A 25,129-nucleotide genomic window follows, 5' to 3' on the forward strand; every position below is an offset into this window, starting at 1 on the left:
TATTCCTATCTGCCTCCCTTCCTTTCATTCCCCTTTGTCTTATCTACTGAACTCTTCTTCTTCCCCTCCCCCACTTTATTGTGGTTTAGTTTCCACATATCAGTGAAAACATTTGACCTATATTTTTTTGAGATTAGCTTATTTTACTTAGCATGATAGCCTCTAGATCCATCTATTTTTGGCAAATATCATAAAATCATTCTTCTTTATGATTGAGTAATATTCCATTGTGTATGTATACCACATTTTCTTTATGCATTCATCTGTTGCAGGGTACATTGGCTCCATAACTTAGCTATTGTGAAAATACAGAATCTTAAAGATGTTGTTTTCTATAGAAAACCTTGGACTTTATGTATGCATTTTGTGGGGAGGGATGGTCTTGGGGATTGAGCCTAAGTGTGTTGTACCACTGAACCACACCCCCAGCCCTTTTTATTTTGTTTTGAGACAGGGTCTCACTAAGTGGCTGAGGCTGATCTTGAACTTTCCATCCTTCTGCCTCAGCCTGCTGAGTTATGGGGTTCAAGGTGTGTGCCACCAAGCTCAGCTCCATATGTAGTTTTGAGAGGCCTTGCCTTGCAGTTGCCAGCAGGTGGTCTGTATGCACGCAGTTGTGATCCTTAGTTCAAGGTGAAGGATTTTAAAGGAGATTCGATAAGCCTTCTTTTTATCCCTTCCACCTCTCCTGCCCTAACCGCCCCCCCATATACTTTTACAAAATTGTTAACACATGGTACACACTATTCTAAACCTCCTTTTTTCCCACATAGGGTTTTCTTGGAGATTGGTGTATATCAATATACAAAGAAATTCAAAACATTTTTAAAAAATATATATTTCTTTTAGTTATATATGGACACAATGCCTTTATTTTTATGTGGTGCTGAGGATCAAACCCAGTGCCTCAACATGCTAGGCAAGTGCTCTACCACCGAGTTACAACTCCAGCCCTGAGACCAAAATTTTTATACCCACAACTGCCCCATAATTTATTTAACTGAACCCCATTGATGAATTCGATGGTGTCAGTCTTTTGTTCTTATGAACAATGCTCCAGTGAATAAACTTTCTCTCCCTTTGCGCATGTATATTTCGTCAGGATAAATGTTAGAAGGCATGGCACTTGTCATTTTGATAGTCGACGCCCAGTTATTCTCTAGAAATGATGCCATTGACATTACCAGCAGCAGGTTGATGAGTGCCTCTCCCTCAGGACCTTACCCATCCGATTGATGAAAATGAGAAATCATACTCCATTTACGTATGGCTTATCAAAATGCATAAATGTTTTCTACTGTCATGTATAACTAATTAGAATAAATAAAGCATTTTTTTAAAAAAGAAAATGTTTCTCAGTATCTTTTCAGTGCACGTGCCTCTCATGACCAATGCAGAACATTGCTTCATGTTTTAGAGGTGTTACATTTCCTTTCCAATGAGTGTTCTGTTTGATTGTTGCCCATATTTCTATACCATATTGTTGGTATATTTCACACTGATTTACAGGAGATTGTTGCATATTAGGACAGTAGTCTTTGGTCTGTGTTAAGATAGAAATTTTTCCTTCAATATTTTTCTCTGTGTTTTCATATCTGTTAGGAGTAATGCCCTTGCTTTTCTGTTTTATAATTATCATAATTATTCTTTGTTTATTTTTCTATATGAGCTTCAATTTGAACTTGGGAAGAATTAAAACATTAATGATCATTATCATTATGGTCTTTCTTTTTAATACGCCCACTAATACTTTTACATTTAAAAAAATTTATTAAGTTTTCAGTAGATTTGTTAGCATAATCTGAAAAATAGCATATTTTGTGCATTACTAGGTTCTGAAATAGATGACACTAGAACTTTTTGATCAGTCCTGGACCTTTTTTACATGATAAAGAATTACATGTTAATCTTCACACTTTTCGATAAGAGGATACAGAGGAAAAAATGGGAAAGAATGAAAAAGTTGTTCGCTTCTGGGATAATTCCATCTGTTTGCTATTCTTATAAGCAACATAAGTTTGTATAAAGTTCCCTTTAAGTTTCCAGAGTATTTGTGTCCTTTACATGTTAGAATTTTCTAATACTATATATAGTACAGAGATTTATTTTTGTTGTTTTTTATTTTTTAATATATATTTTTTAGTTGTAGGCAGACACAATACCTTTATTTAATTTTTATGTTGTGCTGAGGATCGAACCCAGGGCTTCACACATGCTAGATAAGCACTCCACCTCTAACCCCCATCCCAAGATTTATTTTCATTAAAAAAATATTGGTCACATTTCAGTAAAAATTTCAATTCTTTTAATTTCAGGGCGGCTTATGGTGTTTTGGAGGAAATGGACTTCCTTATGCTGAAAGTTTTGGAGAAGTTCCTTCAGCTACAGTGGAAATGTTCTGTTTAGAAGCTATAGTAAAACATTCAGAGGTAACTTGCATTTTCAAAATGTGCTTTATTTTTTTATGGTTACATTGAAAAAAAATCGTGACTTGGGCTGGGGTTGTAGCTCAGTGGTAGAGTGCTTGCATAGCATTGGTGAGGCACGGGGTTTGATCCTCGGCACCACATAAAACATAAATAAGTAAATAAAAAATAAAGGATAAATTAAAAACAATTTGTAGCTTGATTCATAGAAGGGAATTAATCCTCCTTTATTGTAAAAGGTTAAAAAAATTTTTTCACAGGTTTTACACTTCTTTTTTCCCCTTTTAATTGTTAGAATTGGTAATCATAATTTAACACCAACGCATGAGTTTGATGCTAGGTATTTCTAAAGATTCTCAATTGTGTATAAAGAAAGCAACCCATTGTCTAAATGTGGCATTTGCCTTTGGATTATGCAATCTTCTATTGCCTTTCTCTGATTTTTCACACATAATATTATGTAGTTAATATCCATTAGAATATCTGTCAAAGATGTGAAAGATGGGGGAAAGGAAGTCTTAGATGATCATACACTTGAATTATAACTGTAGCATGTATCAGTGATTTAAAAACCTTTGGCATTGTGGAACTATTTTATTATTACAGTTTTTGTTATTTTGTTTTCTATTTTTGGTAAGGGATATTTCTACATTCCCAGGCTGGTCTTCAATTGTAAGCTCAAACAATCCTCCTGTCTCAGCCTCCCAAATAGTAGGGCCTAGAGGCATGATTATGGTTAAATTTAATGTAATTTTTAAAGAAACTTTTTTATTATTAGAGCTTTATGGTTATACATAGTAGTTGGGATCATAAAAATATTAAAAGCTTCATGAATTTGTATGTCATTCTTGCACAGGAGCCATGCTAATCTTCTCTGTATGGTTCCAGTTTTAGTATATATGCTGCCAAAGTGAGCACTCATGGTTTGATTTTAAAAAGAGTAAAGTAACAGGCCTGTAATATTCTTGTTGACTGTAATGATCTGGTCAGATCTGTTACTTTACCTAAATATACACATTTCCTTTGGTTTTCTTTCTCTTTTATGTCTTTTATCCATTAAGACTTGAAGTCCCTTTATTTTTACTTGACCCCTTCCCCTTCTTGCTTTGGTACTGGGCATTGATCCAGGGGTGCTCCACCACTGAGCTGCATTGCCAGCCTTTATTTATTTATTTTGTTTTGAGTCAGAGTCTTGCTAAGTTGCTGAGGGTCTCTTTTAAGTTGCTGAGGCTAGCCTCAAACTTGTGATCCTCTGACCTCAGGCTCCCAAATTACTGGAATTATAGGCATGTTCCACCATGCCAGGCTACTTGATCTTTCTCTGTAAGACATGTTTTCAACTCCTGAGTTTTGGGCCAGCTCCATTACTGTGGGCATTTTGGAGGGTAGTGTGTAGTTCTTCGAGTCTGTATAATCTGTGTTGATCCTTATTTACAGGAGAAAAATCTGCCTGCTTGCACAGAGGACTATTTCCTGTTATTGGGTGGCCAATTTCTCAAGATTTTAAGATAGTTTCAAGCCAGAACATTAAAATAAATTGAAACAATTTTGTAGTAATGACATTGCCAGGGGATTACAGACAAACAAGAGCTAAGCATAATAACTTTAAGAATAAGAATTTTATAAGTCCTGAAAAACTTCTTGGGAGTTTTTCAGTGATTTTGAGGTAGTCTCCATAATGAGTAAACAGATGAGAAGTTTGAGTAGTCTCTACCACCTTGTCCTGGAGTAGGAGCCAGCTGGCTGTCAGCATACTGTGTCATCTTGTATGATGAATTGTGCAACATGAAGTAAGCTTTCATTAATTTTCTATGCTAGATACCCACACATTGTGATAAAATTGAAGCAAATGGAGGCTTGCAACTGCTTCAGAGGCTGTACCAACTTCACAGGGACTGCCCTAAAGTGCAGAGAAATATAATGCGGATCATTGGAAATATGGCTTTGAATGAGCATCTTTATTCTACTATTGTCCACTCAGGTAACAACAGTATTATATGCTATTTTTTTATCCAGTCCTTTGTGCTCCTGTCACCTGCCCTTGTGGTACATTAATTTTTCATTTGCTCAGGATTGTTATAAGTCCTTATAACATGTTAGGGACCAGGAATTTCTTGAGATTGCAGATAATCCACATCTAAGGTAATCAATATACACAGTCACAGGAGACAGGTTTGCTATGGTGACCATTTAATTGTTAATATAATTTTTAATGTGACGTGGTTAACCAAGAGGAGTAATCAAACCTAAAGGAGGCCCACTGTATAATTAGTTTTGTTCCCCCCCACCCCCCAGCAACTAATAAACCATCTGAGGGGAGCTAACTTCAGACCAGGGAAATGCACTGCTTCTCATGTTCTGATAATTCCTACCTGATTCAGCCTTTACCTTAACTGGAAAAGGACGACTTTCCAAGACTCGCATGTCCTCTCCATTGCTTTTCAGCATTTGGCATTCTGCTAGAAAGAAGAGCCCTTCCTTCTCTCTCCCTCCTTCCCTCCCTCTCCATCAGTGTGAGCACATGGATTCAATTTTTTTTTTTTTTTTTTTTTTTTGTACTGAGGATTGAACCAAAGTATGCTTTGCCACTGAGCTAAAACCCAGCCTTTTTTATTTTTTATTTTGAACCAGGGTCTTGCTAAATTGCTGAGGCTAGTCTCAAATTTGTAATCCTTTTGCCTCAGCCTTTCTAATAGCTGGAATGACAGGCATGCTCTACTGCCTCTGTCTGTTGTGAGAGTCTTAACACTGTAATTCACATCCTCTGCTACAGTATGTTATAGACTTTGTGATAATTGTTATTAACAGTTGTCTCAGTTCATGTTGTACTGCTATAATAGAATACCTGAGGCTGGGTAATTTGTAAAGAACAAATGTATTTGTCACTTTTCTGGAGACTGGGAAGTTCAAGTTCAAGGTGCTGGCATTTGGTATGTGGTGAGAGCCTTCTTGCTGCATCCTTACACAGCAGAAGGTGAAAAGGGACTCCTGCAAGGTTTCCCTGCAAGGTTTAACATGGCATGAAGCCCTTTTTATAAAAGGCTTGGAACCACTCCTATGTAAACACTCATGGGTGTTCTTAAACATTTTTTATAAGAATATTTATTGGAGTATTTTGTATGGTTTGGAAAAAGAGGAAACAACCTGAATGTCTACCAGTGGGAACAATGGTTACATAAACAACAGTGTACTCACACTGAATATTGCCCTTAAAAGAATGAAGTTCATATATGTGGAGAGCATGCCTTGCTGAAATACCAGTGCAGCCACAGAAGAGTAGGGATAGCATGATTTCATTTAGGTAAAATAATGCATTAAGATGGTGTGACATTGTTTGTGTATAAATTATAGGCATATGATTGCTTTCTTTTGGGTAATGGGGATTGAACTCAGTGGTGTTCAACCATTGAGCCACATCCCCAGACTTTTTTTATTTATTTATTTTTTTGAGACTGGGCCTTGCTAAGTTGCTGAGGCTGGCTTTGAACTTATGATTCTCCTGCCTCAACCTCCCAAGCTGCTGGGATTACAGGCATGTGCCACTGTACCTGACATATGATTGCATTTTTCAAAAAGTTTAGAAGGGTGTCCACCAAAGTCCTAACTTTGGTTACTCTCAGGATATAAATGGAACTGAGAAATAATAGGAGTTATTTAGTAACTGTCATTAAAGCAGGACTTTCATCATTAAATGCTGCTTTTAATTAAAAGAATTTTTTGAGGTGGGGAGGTGGTGCTGGGACTTGAACCTAGGGCCTTGCATATGCTCTAGGCCACATCTCCTGATTCTTTCCTTTCCTCTCCTCTCCCTCTCCTTCCTCCTCTCCTTCTTCCTCTCTCCTTCCTTCCTTCCCTCCCTCCCTCCCTTCCTTCCTTCCTTCCTTCCTTCCTTTCTTCCTTTCTAACAATTAATGTATTCAGTGTTATATAGTTTAAAAACTAAATTTTGAAGGAAAAGTTCCAAGGGGCAGTTGATATTTTATAAAAAGGAGTGTCTCTGGCATTGTGACAGGAAAGTGCCATAGAAAAGATATGAGCCATACTTGTGTTTTTCTTGTGACTTCATTAAAAATAAAGTCATACTTTATATATTCCAATAATTCCAATAATATACTTGTATGTCTGTATACATAGAACTTTAAAATACTTAGTCTGTTTTTAAAAAATTTTGACAGATTTTGAAGAGTTTTCTGACATTATAAATTGGAATACTGTTAAAGAATTCGAGTATCTCAAACTCCTTTTGGCTTATTAAATGCCATCCTCTCCTTATCAGCAATCGCACTAATTCTCAACACTTCTGTCATGAAGAGTGGGCATAGGAAATAGAACAACTGTCAGCTAGCACAGCACTGGCCTGCTCAAAAGACCAGGTTTTCATAGACATAGGCTAAAGCCTTCTTCCAGCTCAACAGTGCAAAATAACGTGACTGAGTTTCCACAGCACATAAGCCAGGAGCAGAGATTTGAGCCCAAGCCTCTTTGACCTCAGGGACCATGTTCTGCTTTATCCTAAATGTATAAAAAATATGTACATGGGTTCTCCTTATCATTACTGAGATGGACTTGCATCAGTATTTAGGAGGTCTGTTCTTTTCACCAGGCTGGGTTTCCATCATGGCAGAAGCCTTAAAATCTCGCCACATTATGGAGGCCTCACATGCTGCCAGAACGCTGGCTAACCTAGACAGAGAAACCGTGCAAGAGAGATACCAGGACGGTGTGTATGTGCTTCACCCCCAGTACCGGACGAGGTGAGCAAGCAGAACAGTTGCTTTGTCCCTTTTGGTAACATAAAGCCAGAGGGCTTAAAGTTTAAATTCTAATTTAGGTAAGTTAAATACTTCATCAATAAGTCAAATACTATATTTACTGAAACTATTTGTTCTTAATAACCTCAGAGGAATGAAAGGTTGTCTGAAAGCACAAGAACCGTTTATTTCACAAAGGGCTTATCTTCACTGAGGTTCATTTACCTCTTAGAGTGTGTGGCACTTACACTTTGTAATGTCATTTCAAGTCATTTTCATGTAGATCTGAGTTAATAACTGATTTGAATTGGAGAAGTCAGTCTGAAAAGGAAGAACATGAGATGTTATTGAGAGCCTAGACCTGGAATTCCAGGGTCTGGAGAAAGTTTGTGCTAGGTATCAAAGCATGTGTGGAAGGAGTAAGTCAAAATAAATCTGACTCCTGGTCTTCCCAAGGTTATTGCTGCTCCCTATTCCAGTTATATTGTTGCTGAGACAACGAATATAGAAAGGATTACTATGAAAAAAGGTCATGCTTGGATTTTCATAGAGGGCTTTCAAAAAAAGCCTCAGAAAACAGCCCCAAATTTTTTAATTTGAAAAAAAGATTGCCATGTTAATTCCAGTTTGCGGATAACATGATAATGTATTTTGTGTGTGTTATGTAATTGTACACGTACTATAGTTTTTAACTAATATACTATCTATAATGTTAATATTTTAATGTAGCCAAAGAAAGAATATGTTACTTTAAAATACCTTTGCTCTCTTTCTGATAACATTTATATATTTATTTAATTTCCTTAATAAAATTTTGAAATTTCATGTATACTGACTTTTAAATTTTATTAGCATATTCTTTTTTTTTTTTGAGACTGGGTCTCAGTCTTACTTTGTTGCCCACGCTGGTCTTGCATTCCTGGACTCAAAAGTGATCAAATGATCCTCCTGCCTCAGTCTCCTAAGTAGCTGGGACTATAGGCATGTGCCACTGTGTTGGATTATTGCAGCATATTCGTAACTAATTTCTTAAATATTCTAATAGATATTTGGAATATTCTCATGGATTTTGTTTCTTTCTTTCTTTTTTTTGGCAGTGCTGGGCAACCCAGGGCTTTGTGCATGTGAGGCAAGCACTCTACCAACTGAGCTATATCCCCAGCCCCTCTTTTTTTTTAATATATATATTTTTATTTTTTATTTATTTTTTTTGCGGTGCTGGGGATTGAACCCAGGGCCTTGTGCTTGCAAGGGCAAGCACTCTACCAACTGAGCTACCTCCCCAGCCCTCATATATATATTTTTAGGTGTTGATGGACCTTTATTTTACTCATTTATTTATTTATAGTGCTAAGAATTGAACCCAGTTCCTCACACATGCTAGGCAGGTGCTCTGCCACTGAGTCACAACCCCAGCCCTTCTCATGTATTTCTTCAGAGGGGTCTGGCATCTGTCATTCAGTAAATCACTGAGCTCATTATAGGTGATTGTGGTTGGTTTGCCCAGCTAGATTAGTCTCTATTTTTAGAAAGAGAGCAGTGAGCATGCTTTGTGTGTTTTTGCCAAAACTAGGATTCATTCCTCAACAATCCTGTGCTTTATAAAACTTGATATAATTGTCTTATTTTATGTCATGTGAACCTGCTGAAGCACCATCCACAGAGAATGCTCTCAGTTCTTATAATAGCAATAATATGTTTATTCTGCTTTTTTTTTTTAAACTCTCTCCCTTCTTAGTCAGCCCATTAAAGCCGATGTCCTTTTTATTCATGGCCTTATGGGAGCAGCTTTCAAGACCTGGCGCCAGCAGGACAGTGAGCGGAGTCTGATTGAAAAGGCTTTGGAGGATGAAGACAGGTATACCACGTGCTGGCCCAAGGTAAGGAAGTTGCATCTCTGTCCCCACACTGGAGCATGCTCTGTTGCAGCCTTAGTGTGACTGGTTTTCTTTTCTCTCTTTACTGAGATTTTTTTTCCCCATGTAGTTCTTTCCTTTAGGGACACCTATAGAATATTACATTAACAACTGGACTTGTGACCCTAAGTTGTGTAATTTCTGTTTGGTATACAGTCTGAGGCTCTGAAAGAATATTCCATACATAAAATAGAGGCAAGAACATAATAATTCAATTCCACTGAAGCATAATATAAAAATAATATAACAATTATATTTGTAGTAGTCAGTTTTATGATCTTAATAATTATAAAACTAGAAATAGTAACTATTTTGAATAGAAGAGCAACTCTATTTTGCATTTCTTTGATATTATTTCTTCAAAGAGCCTTAATCATAGAATGGATTCACTGAATGGACTTAACCTAAAGTTCCACTAGGAGTGATGCTCCATGTATGTGTGAATCGTGTCCAGGGCTTTGCTCCACTACTTCTCACTCACCTTCACAGTGGCTTAGCAAGTAGAAAGAAGGTCTTGCCCTTTATCTCTGGTGACATTGAAGTCTGGAGATGACCATCAATCCAGGATCTCCAGAGACCAACTGTGACTATCATTAATATCTTTGAGTCCTCAGGTACACGTGCTCACTATTGGGCTGTATGGTCTGTCCTGGAGTATGAGCTTTCTCCTAAATCCTTTTGAAAACCAGTTGGATCTAGACTTCAAAAACAAGCCTAGCTTTTAGCTGTAGCAGATTTACATTGAGAATAATCTCCAACAGTGCCCTTCATTAGATATTGATACCATATTGTGACCAGAGATATAAAAAGATAAAAATAGTCACCTTCAAACTTTATTCCAATGTCTCCTTTAATTTGTTGTCCATTGTGAGAGACCTTTAGTCATAAATTTCAATTGCTAGGAAGTAACCAGGGAGTTGGAAATGCAGGCATTTTCTTACATACCTTCCTTTTCACTTAGACGTGGTTAGCAAGAGACTGTCCTGCTCTCCGAATTATATCTGTGGAGTATGACACCACCCTCAGTGACTGGAGAGCCGGGTGCCCTACGGAAAGGTAACTGTGGGAACGTTAGATGAGGAAGGTGGGGAGGGGCTCAAGCCACAAGTGGGTCCTTTGAGATGGGAAGTGATTTTTATTTTGATGACACAAGCAGGATTTTTTTTTTTTTTTCTTTCTTTTTTTTTTTCATGGTGCTGGGATCAAACCCAGGGCTTCACACCTGGTAGGCAAGTGCTCTACCACATGCCTAACCAGGATTTTCTTAAGAAAAACTAACCTTTTTCTTTTCCTCTTGGAAGGAGTTATCTTTAAACAAACAATGAAATAGAAGACTAAGATGTATTGTCAATGTTGGGCTCCTAACCTGGTTCATTTACAAAGGACCAGGGATTCCATAGCAAAGTCCATTCCTTTCAGAAGTAAAAGTGATATTCTTACACTTCATGTTCACAATCATACCAGCTAGAGGAAGCACAGAAAAAGATGTGAACCATTTTGGCTCCTGTGTCCTATTTATGCCCCACATGCCAGTTGAGTTCATAGGAAGGAGCACTACGTTCTTGGGCTACAGGACTGGATCGTAGCCTGATCCTACCTTGTACTCATTGCGCTGTCCTAGGCAAGTCACTTAGCATGTCTGGGAAGCTTTGTCTGCAGATTGAGAGAGGTGGGCTAATCAGTGTTATCAAACTGTGCTTTGTGAATGGATTCCACGTAGGTGCCCAAGAAGGGTGGGAGGTAAGTGGGCAGGACCCAGGTCTCCCTCCTGTTTTCCCTGGAGGAGCTCTGGGGAAACTTTGCTCTGAAGAAAGGTGTCTACAGAAAAACAGTTTGAAATTATCAGTCTGGATAGTTTTGAAGTTATCTTTTAGTTTGATCATTGCTTAGTTTGATTCTCTGAAACAGTTTCCTAGCATTTCTAAATAATGGAAATGATGAAAGCTTAATATTTAAAAGAAAAAAAATTTATCGGGGGAACAGGTACTGGGGATTGAACTCAGGGTGGCTCTACCACAAAGCTGTATCTCCAGTACTTCTTATTTTTTATTTTGAGATCTTGCTAAGTTGCCAAGGCTGGCTTGAACTTGCAGTCCTTCTGCCTCAGCTTGCCAAGTCATGGGGATTATAGGCATGCATCACAATGCCCTGCATGAAAACTTCATATTTGTGACATAAATACAAGTAGAACTAAAACTCAGAAAAGAGATAACCAAATCTCTAGGGACACTTTCATTCTGGGTTATGGAATGAGAAGGGAAACACACACATGCTAAGTGCTGGGGGCAGCCAGGGTAAGACTCAGTTTGATCTGGAAAAATTGCCATGCACAGTAGATGTTCAAGCGATGCTCCTCTAATGTATGAATGACCTCTTCTGGGCTTAGATATTTCTAATTATTCTAATACGTTTCAGATAGGAAGTGAGCAATTTCAGAAGTAGAACAGAGAGAATGGAGGTATTCCTCACCCTCGGTGTAGTGGCACATAGCATTCATCCAGTAGACAAAAGTTCTTGGCTTAAAAATTAGATAGTGAGATTCAGGGGATCGATGCCTCCTGTCATGCCTGCTGTTTTCGTTTTGTTCAGAAAGACCATTGCATTCAGAAGCAACGAACTTCTTAGGAAGCTCAGAGCTGCTGGTGTTGGGGATAGGCCAGTGATTTGGATTTCACATAGCATGGGAGGTAAGGATGGTTTCATCTTCACCAAGTGACCGTTGTGAGGTTGTCACCATTGTGGCTAGCCTGGAGTTCCTACATCTCTCTGCCATACTTACCAGTGGCCCTTTTCTCCCCAGGTTAATGTCTTTGCTGTGGCTTGGAGTTTTAAAATTAGTACTCTCCTTCCATGCTATTTGTTTTCCCAGAAGGTGGCAGCTAGTAACAAAACATACGAGAGGGCATGGGGGTGACAACCTGAAACTTCCATGTCGTGGAAGTAAGTAAACTTCACACCAAGGGATGCTTACAAGTTGGGCTCACATAAGCTAGCTTTCCTGGCTGCCCAAGGCTCCCCTGCCTTCTTCTCTGCACTTCCTCACCATCACAGACGCCATTGTTGCTTTGATGTTCAGAGCTGCCACGGAGGTGTGCCCCTGGCCCCTGTGTCCCTGCTGCTGTGCTCCAGGGCCTAACGCTGCTTCTACAGCCACATGTCTGGCTCCTCCCACCCACTCTCCCCAATCCAGCTCTCAGTTTTCATCATCTGCCTTTCAGGTGACCTTTCTGCAGCCCTTAACCTAGTTTATTTATCTGATAAAGTGCTCAAGATAGATGCCTCAGCTGGGGCTTTTTCCTGAGAGAAAGGCGGAGGTAGCCCTTGGTGTCCCTCAGAGATCCACTGCCACCAGCTTTGAGATCTCTGTGTTTCTGGATTAGGGAGATGGAGGAGAAAGATGCCTTCCTTATGCTTTTTCCACAAGTGGCTTGTCCCAAGTTTGATGGGACCATGACTCTGTGTATTAGTACCCTCTCGGGTGTAGGCTGCCCTAGCAGAAGGGAGGCCAGTTTGCAGCCCTGCAGCAGTGGGTGCCCAGTTCAGCCAGTGCCTCACATTCCTCCTGTGGGACAGTAGGTCCTGTGATGGAAGGATCTGCCCTGCAAACAAGCTTCTAGACTCTTACCTATTTGTAGGATTGTACTACAAATTCTAGAGGATCAGGAGTATTAATATTTAAGGAGTTTAAACCCTGTTTCTTGTACTACAGAAAATTGTTTAAACTTTTTTAAAAGAACACATCTCTCTTTCTGTATTTGTTTTGCCTCCCCTTCCTCTTCTTTCTTTAAAGAATAAAAGGGAAGGAAAATAGCTTATACACTGTTTTTCTTTCTTCTCTGTGGCCAGGTCTTCTTGTCAAAAAGATGCTGTTGGAAGCCTCTAAGGAGCCAGAGATGAATCCTGTTATAAGCAATACCAGAGGAATAATTTTTTACAGTGTCCCTCATCATGGATCACATTTGGCTGAATATTCTGTTAACATCCGCTATCTTCTCTTTCCCTCTTTGGAAGTCAAAGAACTCAGCAAGGGTAATGCTTTCTGTTGGGTAGTAATTTGGGAGGATTGTATTAACATTATATAAGAGGAGGATTAAAAAAAGTTTCTTCCTTGACTGTTACCTCACTTTATTGTTTGTATATAATTGTCTTAAGGTTATTAGCTTGGACTTCATTTTTCTTTTATACCTTATCTTTTTGTTCTTATGCCATTATTCACTAAATTATAGTCATAGATTTAATATTATAAGTACTTAAAGTAGAAAAATTATATAATGCTTTGCTTTAAGTATTATTCCAAATTACTAGTAAACTGCTTTTTTCCATGAATTTGGAATATCATCAACTATTAAAGTATAAAAGAATTTTTGGAATTTTTAGCATATTTATTATAAAGCACTCTATTTGTTTTGATTAATAAGCACTTTCTTTCTGGATATATACACCTAGAAGTGGAATTCCTGGACCATATGGTAATCAGAATTTGGACCCCCTGCTTTAATGTGCCAGTTGTCGGTTCATATTTTATCTTTGTTCTGCTTTATTTACATTGTCTACTACACCTTCTGTTGAATTTTACTTCTTTTTTTTAACTGAGACATAATATTTGCACTTCTTTATGGATGTATGTTGTGGCAATTCAGTACTTGTATATAATTTATAATAATCAAATCAGGGTAGTAAGCATTTCCATCTCTTCAAACATCATTTTCATGTGTGGGGAGTTTTGTAGTCTTCTAGTCATTTTGAACTGTGTCATAGTTGGTTTTAATCAAGTTACCCTACTCTGCTTTAGGAAAACCAGAATTAATTCCTCCTGTGTTGTGGTGCCCTTTATTGAACCACTTTCAGCCCCCCACCCTATCACCTTTTCCAGTCTCTTGAACCAAGCACTACTCCATTTTGTTCAACAATGTTTACTTATTAGTTCCATAAATGGGTGAGCACATGGTATTTTTCTTTCGGTGTCTGGCCTGTTTCACTCAACATAATGATTGCCACTTCTGTTCATGCTGCTACAAATAGCAGGATTCCATTCTTTTCTATGGCAGACTGCTATGCTATTGTGCATGTAAACCGCATTTTTATCCACTTTCACTGATGGGCATCCAGGCTGATTCCATGCTTTAGCTCTTGTGGATAGTGCTGCAAGCAGATATGGGCATGCAGGTGTCTTTGTGGAATAATGCCTTCATCTTTGGATATATATGCCTAGTAGTGGAATTGCTGGACCATATGGTAGTCCTATGGTTAGCTTTTTGAGGGATCTTCGTGCCTTTTTCCATAATATCTATATTACACACTGTTGCATTCTTGCCAACAGTGTTTAAGAGTCCCCTTTCTCTGCAGCCTTGCCAGCATTTGTTTTCTCTTTGGTGATGGCCATTCTGGATGGGGTGAGGTGCTCTCTCACTGTGCTTTGATCCGAGTTTCCCCAATGATGATTGAGATTGAACATTTTTCATATATCTGTTGGCCATTAGTATGTCTTCTTTTGACAAATGCCTATGTAGTTCTTTTAGCCTGTTTTAAAAATGGATTTTGGTTTTTGGTGTTCAGCTTTTTGAGTTCCTTATATATTCTGGATATTAATTCCTTCTTGAGTTAATAGTTCTCAAATATTTTCTCCTATTCTGTAGGTTGCTTCTTAAGTCTGTTGATTGTTTCCTTTGCTGTGCTTCATTGTTTGATATAATCCTGTTTGTCTATTTTTACTTTTGTTGCCTGTGTCTTTGGTGTTCTATCTAAAAAATCATTGCCCATGACTTTCTTGAAAGAAATTAGAAAGAATAATCCTAAAAGTCATATGAAGTCTTGAAGTTATATGGAATTTCTTATAGTCATTCTGTAGTTTCAGGTTTTACATTTAGGTCTTTGATCCATTTTGAGTTGATTTTTGTATATGGTGAGAGAAAGAAACCTAGCTTCATTCTGCTATGTGTATGTCCAATTTTTCCAGTTACTGAAGAGACGATCTTCTCTAGGGTGTGTTTTTGGCACCCTATGAACATGGATTAATTTCTGGGTTTTCTGTTTGGTTCCATTCTTTTTTGTGTCTGTCTGGATGCCAGTACCATGCTGTTTGGTTATTAGAACTTCGTGGTATGTTTTTGAAGTTGGGTATTATGGTGCCTCCGGCTTTTTTTTTTTTTTTTTTTTTTTCAGAATTGCTTTGACTATTTTGGGTCTTTCATGTTTCCATATGACTTTTAGGATCTTTTTTCCTAATATTTTTGAAGAAGGTTATTGATGTTTTGAGGGAATTGCATTTCATCTGTAGATTGCTTTGTGTTGTATGGTCATTTTAACAATATTAATTTTTCCAATGAACACAGTGTATCTTTGCATTTTTTTGTGTCTACTATAATTTATTTTTTCAGGTTTTATAATTTTTCATTTTAGAGATATTTTACTTCTTTGGTTAAATTTATTCCTGAATATTTTAATTTTTTGTAGCTACTATGAATGGGATTGCTTTCTTAATTTCTTTTTCAGCGGGTTTGTTATTGGTTTATAAAAATGCTGCTTTTTTGTGTGTGTTGTATCCTGCAATTTTACTGAATTTGTTTCTAAGTTTCAACAGCCTTTCAACATTTCCAGTATTTAGGTTTTTCTATGTATAACACATGAATGATTTAACTTATTCCTTTCTAATTTGGATTCTCTTTTTTCCTTTTCTTGTCTAACTGCTCTTGCTAAGACTTCCAGAACTATGTTAAATAACCATGGTGAAAGTAGACACCCTTGTTTTGTTCTGATGTTAGAAGATATCTTCTCAGCTTTCCCTGTTTAGTGTGACAGTGACTATAGTTTTTCATATATGCCTTTAGTATTTTGAGGTATGTTTCTTCTATAATTAATTTGTAGTTTTTTTTCATGAAGGGATATTGAATCTTATCAAATGCCTTCTCTGTATCTATGAAAAGATACATAATCATGCGATTTTTGTCCTTTATTCTGTTGATGTGTTATGTCATATTTATTTTTTTAAATATTTTTTTTGTTGTCAGTGGACCTTTATTTTACTTATTATATGTGGTGCTGAAAATCAAACCCAGTGCCCCACACAAGCAAGTGCTCTGCCACTGAGCTACCCAGCCCTGTATCATATTTATTGATTTGCACATGTGGAAACATCCTTGCATCACTGGGATGAACCCCATTTGATCAGGGTATATGATCTCTTTGATATACTATCATATTTGGTTTGCTAGTATTTTATTGATAATTTTTATGTCTGTGTTCATCAAGTACATGGGATTATAGTTTTCTTTTTTTGTTGTATCCATTATGGTTTGGATCTAAAATACCCTCCAAAAGCTTATGTGTTAAATAAAGGCTTGATCCCCACTGCAGCAGTGTTCACAGGTAGGGCCTTTGGAAGGTGCTTGGACCATGAGAGCTCTGACCTCATCAAAGGACTGATCTATTTTTGTTGTTGTTGTGGTCAGTGGACCCAGTACCTTTATTTTATTTATTTTTATGTGGTGCTGAGGATCAGACTCATATGCCCAGGTAAGTGCTCTACCACTGAGCTACAACCCCAACCCTGGACTGATCTATTGATGGACTCATAATTTAATGGACTTTTGGGAGGTGGGGCCTGGTTGGAGGAAGTAGGTTCTTGGCAATGTGCCTTCAAAGGCTATATCTTGCCCCCAGCCCTCCCCAATACCCCTCTTTGTTTCTCAGCCACCAGAGTAAGCAACTGTGCTCCACCACATGCTCCCACCATGTTCTGCCTCACCACACACCCAGAAACAATAAAGCCAAGTGACTACGAACTGAACCTCTGAAGCCGTGAGCCAAAATAAATCTTCATTTCTTTAAGTTGATATCCTTAGGTATTTTATCACAGTGATGGAAAGCTGACTAACAGTTTTCTTTGTCTGGTTTTGGTATCAGGGTAATGCTAACTTCATATAAAGAATTTGGCAGAGTTCTTTCAATTTCAGTTTTTTGAAATAGTTGAAGAACTGGAATTGGTTTTTTAAATATTTTGTAGAATTCAGCAGTAAAGTCGTCAGGCTCTGAACTCTTTTTTTTTTTTAATTAATTATGTTTTTTGCTTAAATGATCTCAATTTGTAAACTGTAACTGAGTTGAAAATGTAACTTTGATCAATAGAGGCACACAATTTCAAAAAGATTCAAAATTCAAGAAACAATTTTATCACATACAAAGGAACACAGACTTTGGAAACAAATAAATCTAGTCTCTAATCACTTTTACACAATTAATTTTCATGGAATTTTGGACAAGCTTTTCTAAGTCTTAGTTTACTTAGTGGTAAAGACCTAACTCAATATGCACTCCTGTCTGAGACTACAAAGAACCATGAGGTTTCAGAAAGAAAAAGCCTAAACAAAAAAAGTAACGTCCTTTAATAAAAGTTGTCTGATGTATTAGAGTTAATAATATCACTATGTGTGCGCTTGCTATAAGGAAAAGAGAAAAAGATAGCAAGCTTGATAACAAAGATGAGAGGTTTAGGGCATGGTTATAGGAAGGACAATTCCTAGAACATAACAGAAATTATTGGAAGCAATTTGTAGAGAATTATATGTCCCATAATAAGAGTGAATTAATAGTGAAAATTATTTTGCATTTGTCTAACATCTTAAAGTTTATTCAAATTTCCCATGAGCAATTTGAATAGACAAAGCTAAAATGAGACGCATTTTCCATCTTTTTAATGTCTTTTTGCCCTTGTATTGTGAATCCATCCCCTTCACAATTCAGATCCTGTACAAGTATTTTGAATGAGTCTGCATTCTATACAGTATCTCACTATCTGGACTCCTTTTTGATGAGGGTTTAAATTACTGCTTCAATCTCATGACTCTTTTTCAATTGGTTTAGCTTTTCTGTTTCTTCTTGATTCACCTTTGGTAGGTATATATGTTTAGGAAATTTACCCATTTCTTTTAAGTTTTCCAAATTTTTAGCATATAATTATTCATAGTACTTTATTATGATCATTTGTATTTTTGTGATATTAGTTGTAATGTCCCTCTTTTTCATCTCTGGTTTTATTTGGGTCATCTCATTCTTTCTTGATTAGTCTTACTAAACTAAAAAACAATGAGCTTTTTTTTTAGTTTTGATTTTATTTTGCTTTTATCTTTATCATTTCTTTTATTAATTTGGAATTTCATTTGTTCTTGCTTTTCTAAGTCCTTGGGACGCATTGTTAGGTTGAGATCTAATTTTTAAAAAATAGATAAACATAACTGCCATAAACTTCCCTCTCAGTGCTGCTTTTTTTTTTGCAGTCCCATAGATTTTGATGTGTGGGCATTTTCTCTCCCCATAGATCTAATAATATTTGCTTTATATATTTGGGTGGCCCCATGTTTGGTTCACATATATTTATAATTGTTACATGTTCTTGATGAACTGATCCTTTTTTCAATATGTAACCTTGTCTCTTTATAAAGTCTGCTTTGTATGAGTATAGCTATTCTTGCTTGACTTGGGTTTCCATTTGCAGAATATATCTTTTTCTAACACTGCTTTTAGGCTCTGTGTGAAGTTTCTTTTAGGCAGTATATAGTTGCATCATGTTTTTAAATTTTTATTCACTCAGTCAATGTCTTTTAATTGGTGAATTTAATTCATTTATATTCAATGTTATTGATAGGTACAAACTTCCTCCTGCCATTTTGGTAATTGTATTCTATTTTGTATATATATTCTGTTTCTTACCATGTTTATTTATCTTTGTGATTTGGTAGCTTTCATGCAAAGGTTTGAATCTGTTCTCTTTTTCTTTCATGTCTTTGTTCTGTATATTCTTTTGTCTTCATTGGTTGTGGTTATCATCTTTTTGTTTCTAGTGTAGGATTCCCTTAAGTTATTTCTTGTAGGGCTGGTCTGGTGCTGATAAATTCCCTCTATTGGGCTGGGGATATAGCTCAGTTGGCAGAGTGCTTGCCTGTCAAGCACGAGGCCCTGGGTTCAATCCCCAGCACCCCCCCCAAAAAAAAAAAAAAATCTCTGTTTCTACTTATTTGGAAAAGAGTTCATATTTGAAGCATAATTTTTGCTGGGTGAAGTATTCTTGATGGACAGGTTTTATTTTTTCTTTTAGTATTTTGAATATCATACCATTCTCTTGCTGCCTTAAGGTTTCTGCTAAGAAATCTCATGTAAATCTGATGGGTATTTTCTTAAATATGATTTGACATTTTTTGGATTCTTGTCTTGTATTTTTGACATTTTAACTAAAATATGCTTTGATGAAGATCTATTTTATATGAATCTAGGTGGGGGATCCTTTGAGCTTCTAGTATCTGGATGTTTATATCTCTTTGAATATTTGGAAAGTTTTTGGCTATTTCATGAAATAGATTTTCAATGCCTTTCCTTTTTCCTTCAACTTCTGGAATTCCCATAATGTAAATATTTGTTCACTTAATAGTATTCCGTAATTCTTGTAGGTCTTCTGCATTGTTCTTTCTTTCTTCCTTTCTTTCCCTTTCCCTTTTTGTCTGACTGCGTTAATCCAAAAGACCAGTCCCTAGGGACAGTTATGGTTGGGTGCTGAGGCTTGTAGCATTGTTAGCTGCTTTTGTGGAGCTGTGGACCCATATGAAGATCCAAGTGATATCTTCTCTAGGTCCCAGGGGACAAGCACAAATGTTATCAGGGTTCTCGGCACTAGCAATTATGGTCCTAAGTCTGTGGTCTCTGGAGGACACCTTCCCTAAGTCACCTGGGGCATGTGTATGTAATATTTGGGCTCGTGGTGCTGTAATACATGTTCTTTAAGGTATTGGATGTGGAGGGGACCTTTCCTAGGTCTCGTGAACTAAGCACAGATGGTGATAGGAATTGTGGCTTTGGAATCTGTGGCCCTGGAGCTGTATGACATGGATGGGAATGTACCTAGGTCAGGCAGGGCAAACTCTGGCAGGAATGAGGCTTGTAGCATTATTAGCCACAGTCCTAGAACTAAAGGACATGAAAAGGACCTTTCCCCTGTTCCCCAGAGATAAACCTGGGTAATGGCAGGGCTTTTTGCACCAGCTCATTTCCAAGGCCATCAGCTGGGAAGACCTTCCCTAGTTATTGCTGGTTCATTCTAAGTGGTGCTGGGGATTGGAGATGCTGGTAGTGTTACTGGAGTTGTGAGATGCAGCTTGGGCCTGTCCTTTGGAACCTGGGGCTTTGTACCAGCAGCTGCAGTCTCAAAACTTTGGGCTTGGGGAGACCTTTCCTAGTTCCTGCAGGGCAAGTGTGTGGGTGGGACTTGGGCTTGTAAATATGATAGATGCTGGACCTGAAGCTATAAGACACTGAGGGGACTGTTTTCTGCCTAGTTAACCATGCAGTGGCCCCATGCTTTGCTCCTAAGGAAGGAGGGCATCTAGCTATAGCTGTTAGGGTTCATGGGGTTGGGGAGGCCCAAAATGGGTTCCTTCTTTGGAGCAGAACAGTTAACCATAGACCTGATTTAGTTTCAAGACTCTGGAATTCCATAGTAGGACTGCTGGTCTCGTGCTATAACTGGGACTGCTGGACTTCCCACTTAGCTTTTCCCAGCAGTGTGGGGATACCCTCCCCCTCAGGGAGGTGGAGAAGTTGCAGTTTCCTTTGTTCTTATCTTCAGGTTGACTTTTTTACTCCTGCTGTTGGGGATCCTGTTGCTTCCTTGCTGATTTTGGAGTTTTCCCTTGATCTTCCTCCTTTATTGGCTCTTCTCTGTGGCAAAGTCACACACAGGACACCGCTATTCAGCCATCATACCTCTCTTTAAACTTTCACCTTGTTGAAGTCAAACTTTTAAAAGAACAAGTTCATTCTTCATATTATCAGTTCTTCATATTATCCTCTTGCTTTGTGGTTCCATTATTTTTTGAAAGCATTCTGAGAATACTAGTGTTTTTCAACATTCTTTTGTTTTTCATTTGGTTGTTTTTTTTCTGTAGTTGGCTTTTCTGTGTCTGTCAGGTCTATGTCTTTGAGGTTGTATGCTTCTAATATCTGGTGCTTTTTAGTTGCCCTTTCACATTTGAGGACAAGGGTCTGAGAAGGGTCAGCCACTCAGTGACTAAATCAGGCAGGCTTTGTTGATGGGATGCTGTGTATTAGTGGGGTGGGAGTGCCAATCATCACACTGGGGACCCCAGACTGTCCCATGCACCAAACTGCCCTGTCAGCCAGTAGTAATACGGTGAACTTTCCTTTGATTGCTGTCCTCTCTGTTCTTGGGGGGGCTTTAGCCCTTTAATCTTATTGGCCTGTTTCCAGGAGAAAAAATAAACTTGTGTATTCAAGCCACCATCAGGATCTGGATCCTGATACCCTCTCTAAATTAGAAGATTAACGCATTCAATTCTGAATGGGGTATACAGAACTTGTCACAATCTTGTTCTTTATAATTCTACAGATTCTCCTGCACTTAAAACACTACAGGATGACTTTCTGGAGTTTGCTAAGGACAAAAACTTCCAGGTGCTGAGTTTTGTAGAAACACAACCAACCTATATTGGTAGTATGATTAAACTCCATGTGGTGCCCGTGGAATCAGCAGGTAAATCATTTACTCTTGAAACTTTCTATTAGATGCCTAGGTGGCAGTGCCAGCATTTCATTGAAAATATCACTTTTGACATGGTTTCTGCTTTAGGCGATGGATTTATGAAAATCTAATTCCACTATTCTTTTTAGCCATGGATTAAAATTTCTCGCAAACATGGCTTTGGCGTCCCCCTACCCCCTTTATTTAACTGATGAGTTGACAAAGGGTAATTGGCTAACTCTAAATTAGGCATTGACAGTGAACTGTATGGCATTGAGATAAGAATACCAGGGTCTTCTGTCAGCTAGATTAAAAGGGGTGTTTATTCAACAGATGGATAGCTGAATATAGAAACCTTAAAAAAATATATGGGGTTGACAGAGTGAAAACCTTTGTAAATGGAGGGTATGTGGGGAATATTCAAACAGGAAATAGTCCATCAGAAAAAGACAGTATTAAACTACCGTTTCTTCATGATCCTAGGGTGGAGGGAAATGTCTAATATCTGCTACTATTGTGTTTTATAATATCTTATCAGGTCCTTGAGGATAGATCTCAAATTTGACCTTTCTATGTAGCTTCCCATTGCTCTGCATCATAGATCCTCCATTTATCTCACTAGCTGAAATGCTGACCCTCTACAGGCTACTTACTTGGCCTGTCACCTTGGAACCTTTTCTGATCACCTCAGGGTGGCTTGGGTGCTGTACTGGTAGTACTCAGCCATGCCATGAACACTTTGCGGCTAGGGACAATGTGCATGATTTTTTAGTGTGTATGAGTTTTGTCTTTACCTCATTATATACTAAGTAAAATGAAAAATACTTAATACTTTGTAGTGGGTCCTAAAAAAACTATCTCAAAATAATGTGCCACAGGGTGAGGGGTTACTCTTTAGTTATTTAAAGAAGTCAAAGACTACCAGATGTCTAAAAAAACTTTGGAAGTTGGAAGCAAAAGCAAAGCTAACAGGGACCAGTTGCTTCTAGTGTCACAGCTTTGTCATACTTCTGCTGCCCCCTTCTTCCATGTCACCAGAAGGCTCGTTTTCCTTCCTGCCACTTGCATTTCTCCCCTCAGTGGCTGCACTGATGTCTCGGATCACTTCCATCCAGGTGGACATTGTCAGACTGAAATATCAGAAGCCCTTCCAGGTCTTTCTCAGTCAAGCCTAAACTACCCCTTGGAGTGATCACAGGGATAAGTTAGGAAGAAGGCCAGCACACATGTGAAACCTTCATGGAACCATTAAATTAGAAGATACATTCTCAAATAAGATGAATCAAAGGCATTTCAGTTGTTTTCAGACTCCATGCTCCTTTATCTATTGGGTCCCTTATCACAACCAAACCAGCATTGAGGACTACCCCTTGGGCTCATTCAGTTTTGACAAAGGAGAAGCTTTTATTTATTGACCTTTTGTTTTCTTCAGATTTAGGCATTGGAGAGCTAATTCCTGTGGATGTTAACCATTTGAACATTTGTAAGCCAAAGAGAAAGGATGCCTTTTTGTACCAACGCACTTTACAGTTCATTCGTGAAACTTTAGCCAAAGACCTTGAAAACTAACAGCTGTCATGCTCCATTTTTCATATGAACACAGTTCAAGAAACCTGCTTTTCTCTCTTTGTAAGCTCTAAGCAATCATGCACATATAGTCATGGTGGCATCAGCATGGTCCGGAGTGGGGTGTGGACAGCAGAATGCAGCTAAGCACTGGAAAGCTCCACACAGAAGTGACACTCATAGGAGGAGCAGCAAGGTTGGGTTCCTCTGACTTAAAGCCATTTTGTGCCACTCTGTGGGTCACAGTGCTGGGCCTAGTGACTGGGAACAACACTGCTGTGGCTGGAGAGGGCTGTTTCATCTGTAACTGTCCTGGCACACTTAGGAGCCCTGGCAAGTTCTGAAGGAAGAGCCACCAGCAGCTCAACTTACTATAAAAATGCTATTAGGGGAGTATCTAAAGTGGACAGAAGACTGAAGTAGAACATGACTTCTTGTTCTGGATATCCCTGTGCTATAAATTTTTATTTTAAACTTTTAGTTTTTAACTTCCAGTTAAATCTTGTCTAACATATTATCATTGGTGTTAACTTCATTAGGCCTCTTGTCATGCATGGTCAGTTCCTTGTTTCTATTTTCATATTGCTGAGAAGAAAAAAATCCTTTTAATAAAAATTCTAGGTTATAATAATTCTTTCCAGGCTGTAGCAACCTATGCTTGTAATGTGTCCCAGGCAAGGATAAAGTGGCTAATCCATTACTGATCAGAGATAAAACTATTCTAAGCCATTATATAAATAGCACTCAGTGTCAAGATTCTCAGGTGTTCTTTGGCTAAATAAAGTATACTTTTCTTGTTCACTCAGAATAGTATTAATTGACCTCCAGCCCATGAGAGAGAGTCATGTGGACTTTTTTTCCTTTTGAATGACAGCATTATTAAAATATAATTCACACCCTTAAAATTTAGTCTTTTGAAATGTACAATTCATTGGTTGTTAGTATATTTGGAGTTGTGCATCCAACTATCTTAATTTCAGAACATCTCTGTATCCTAAAAAGAACCTCCTTCATCAGCAGTCATTTCCCACCACCTGTCACCAGTCCCTGGTAAACATTAATCTACTTTCTATCTCTCTGGATTTGCTTATTCTGGTTATTTTACATAAATACAGTCATAATGTTTTCAAGGTTTATATGTTATATAGCCTGTCAGTATTCCATTTTTTTGACTAAATATCTGTATGATATGCCACATTTGTCCATTTATCAGTTGATAGATGTCTAGGTTCTATCCATTTTCCCCCCTTTTTTGGCTCTTTTGAATAGTGCTGCTATGATCCTTTATGTACAAAGTTCAAGTATGTAATAGGAGTGGAATTGCTGGTCAAATGGTAAGCCTGAGCTGAACATTTTGAAGATTATGGACTTGTACAGGGTGGGATCATCAGGCCGAAGATGAAGCCCAGCATCTGAGGTAAGCTGAGGTCAGCACTAAGTCCTGTCAACATCTCATTGTTTAGTTATATAACAACACAATGAATGGCTTATCCACTTGTCGTAGTATATAGATAGAGTGAATATGACCATAGCCAACAACAATAATGTACCAACTAGTGCAATGATATGGGGAAAGGTGTGTTTGGTACACTTTGTTCTATCTTTCATGGACTGTGGTAGTTAAGACACAGTAGGAATAACTGCTCATTAACTTAAAGTCATGGAATGAAATCCCTTTCCTTAAAATCTTAATATTTTATACTATATATAATCTTAATATGTTTTAGCTATGCTTTAAAAATAAGATCTGGCAGAGATGTCCAGTGTATTACTAAGTTAGGGGTTTTTCAAACAAATCACTTAGCATTTTTTATTCTGTTTAAAAAATGGAGAGACCACCTTCTACTTTTCAAGCCCACAGGGCTGTGGATGAATGTTAATCATACCCAGCAAAGGTGAAAAGAAATGATATGGCACTTAACCAACAAAATATAGCAAAACAAAACA

General features: G+C 37.9%; 1 protein-coding gene and 2 non-coding genes across 5 annotated transcripts in view; 2 read left to right on the plus strand and 1 right to left on the minus strand.

Annotated features, from left to right (window-relative positions):
- Serac1 (serine active site containing 1) overlaps positions 1-24,728 on the plus strand; it is a 61,279-nt gene extending 36,551 nt beyond the window's left edge. For 2 of the 3 annotated variants that reach the window (XM_047558995.1, XM_047558996.1), the window contains 9 exons: positions 2,316-2,429; positions 4,245-4,407; positions 7,030-7,180; positions 8,916-9,057; positions 10,055-10,149; positions 11,894-12,033; positions 12,940-13,122; positions 21,485-21,628; positions 23,049-24,728. In XM_047558995.1, coding sequence (XP_047414951.1) covers positions 2,316-2,429; positions 4,245-4,407; positions 7,030-7,180; positions 8,916-9,057; positions 10,055-10,149; positions 11,894-12,033; positions 12,940-13,122; positions 21,485-21,628; positions 23,049-23,185 — 1,269 coding nt within the window. In that variant the 3' untranslated portion in view covers positions 23,186-24,728. Of the gene's footprint in view, positions 1-2,315; positions 2,430-4,244; positions 4,408-7,029; positions 7,181-8,915; positions 9,058-10,054; positions 10,150-11,682; positions 11,781-11,893; positions 12,034-12,939; positions 13,123-21,484; positions 21,629-23,048 lie in introns of all 3 variants that reach the window. The other variant, XM_047558997.1, reaches the window with a different exon arrangement.
- Positions 3,238-3,344, minus strand: LOC124989868 (U6 spliceosomal RNA). The gene has a single exon (XR_007109677.1). It is a non-coding gene; the product is annotated as a U6 spliceosomal RNA (small nuclear RNA).
- Positions 18,997-19,069, plus strand: Trnad-guc (transfer RNA aspartic acid (anticodon GUC)). Its single transcript has one exon. It is a non-coding gene; the product is annotated as a tRNA-Asp (tRNA).
- Positions 24,729-25,129: the final 401 nt, after the last annotated feature.

Source organism: Sciurus carolinensis, chromosome 7, assembly GCF_902686445.1.
Source record: "Sciurus carolinensis chromosome 7, mSciCar1.2, whole genome shotgun sequence".
In the NCBI taxonomy this organism is placed as follows: domain Eukaryota; kingdom Metazoa; phylum Chordata; class Mammalia; order Rodentia; family Sciuridae; genus Sciurus; species Sciurus carolinensis.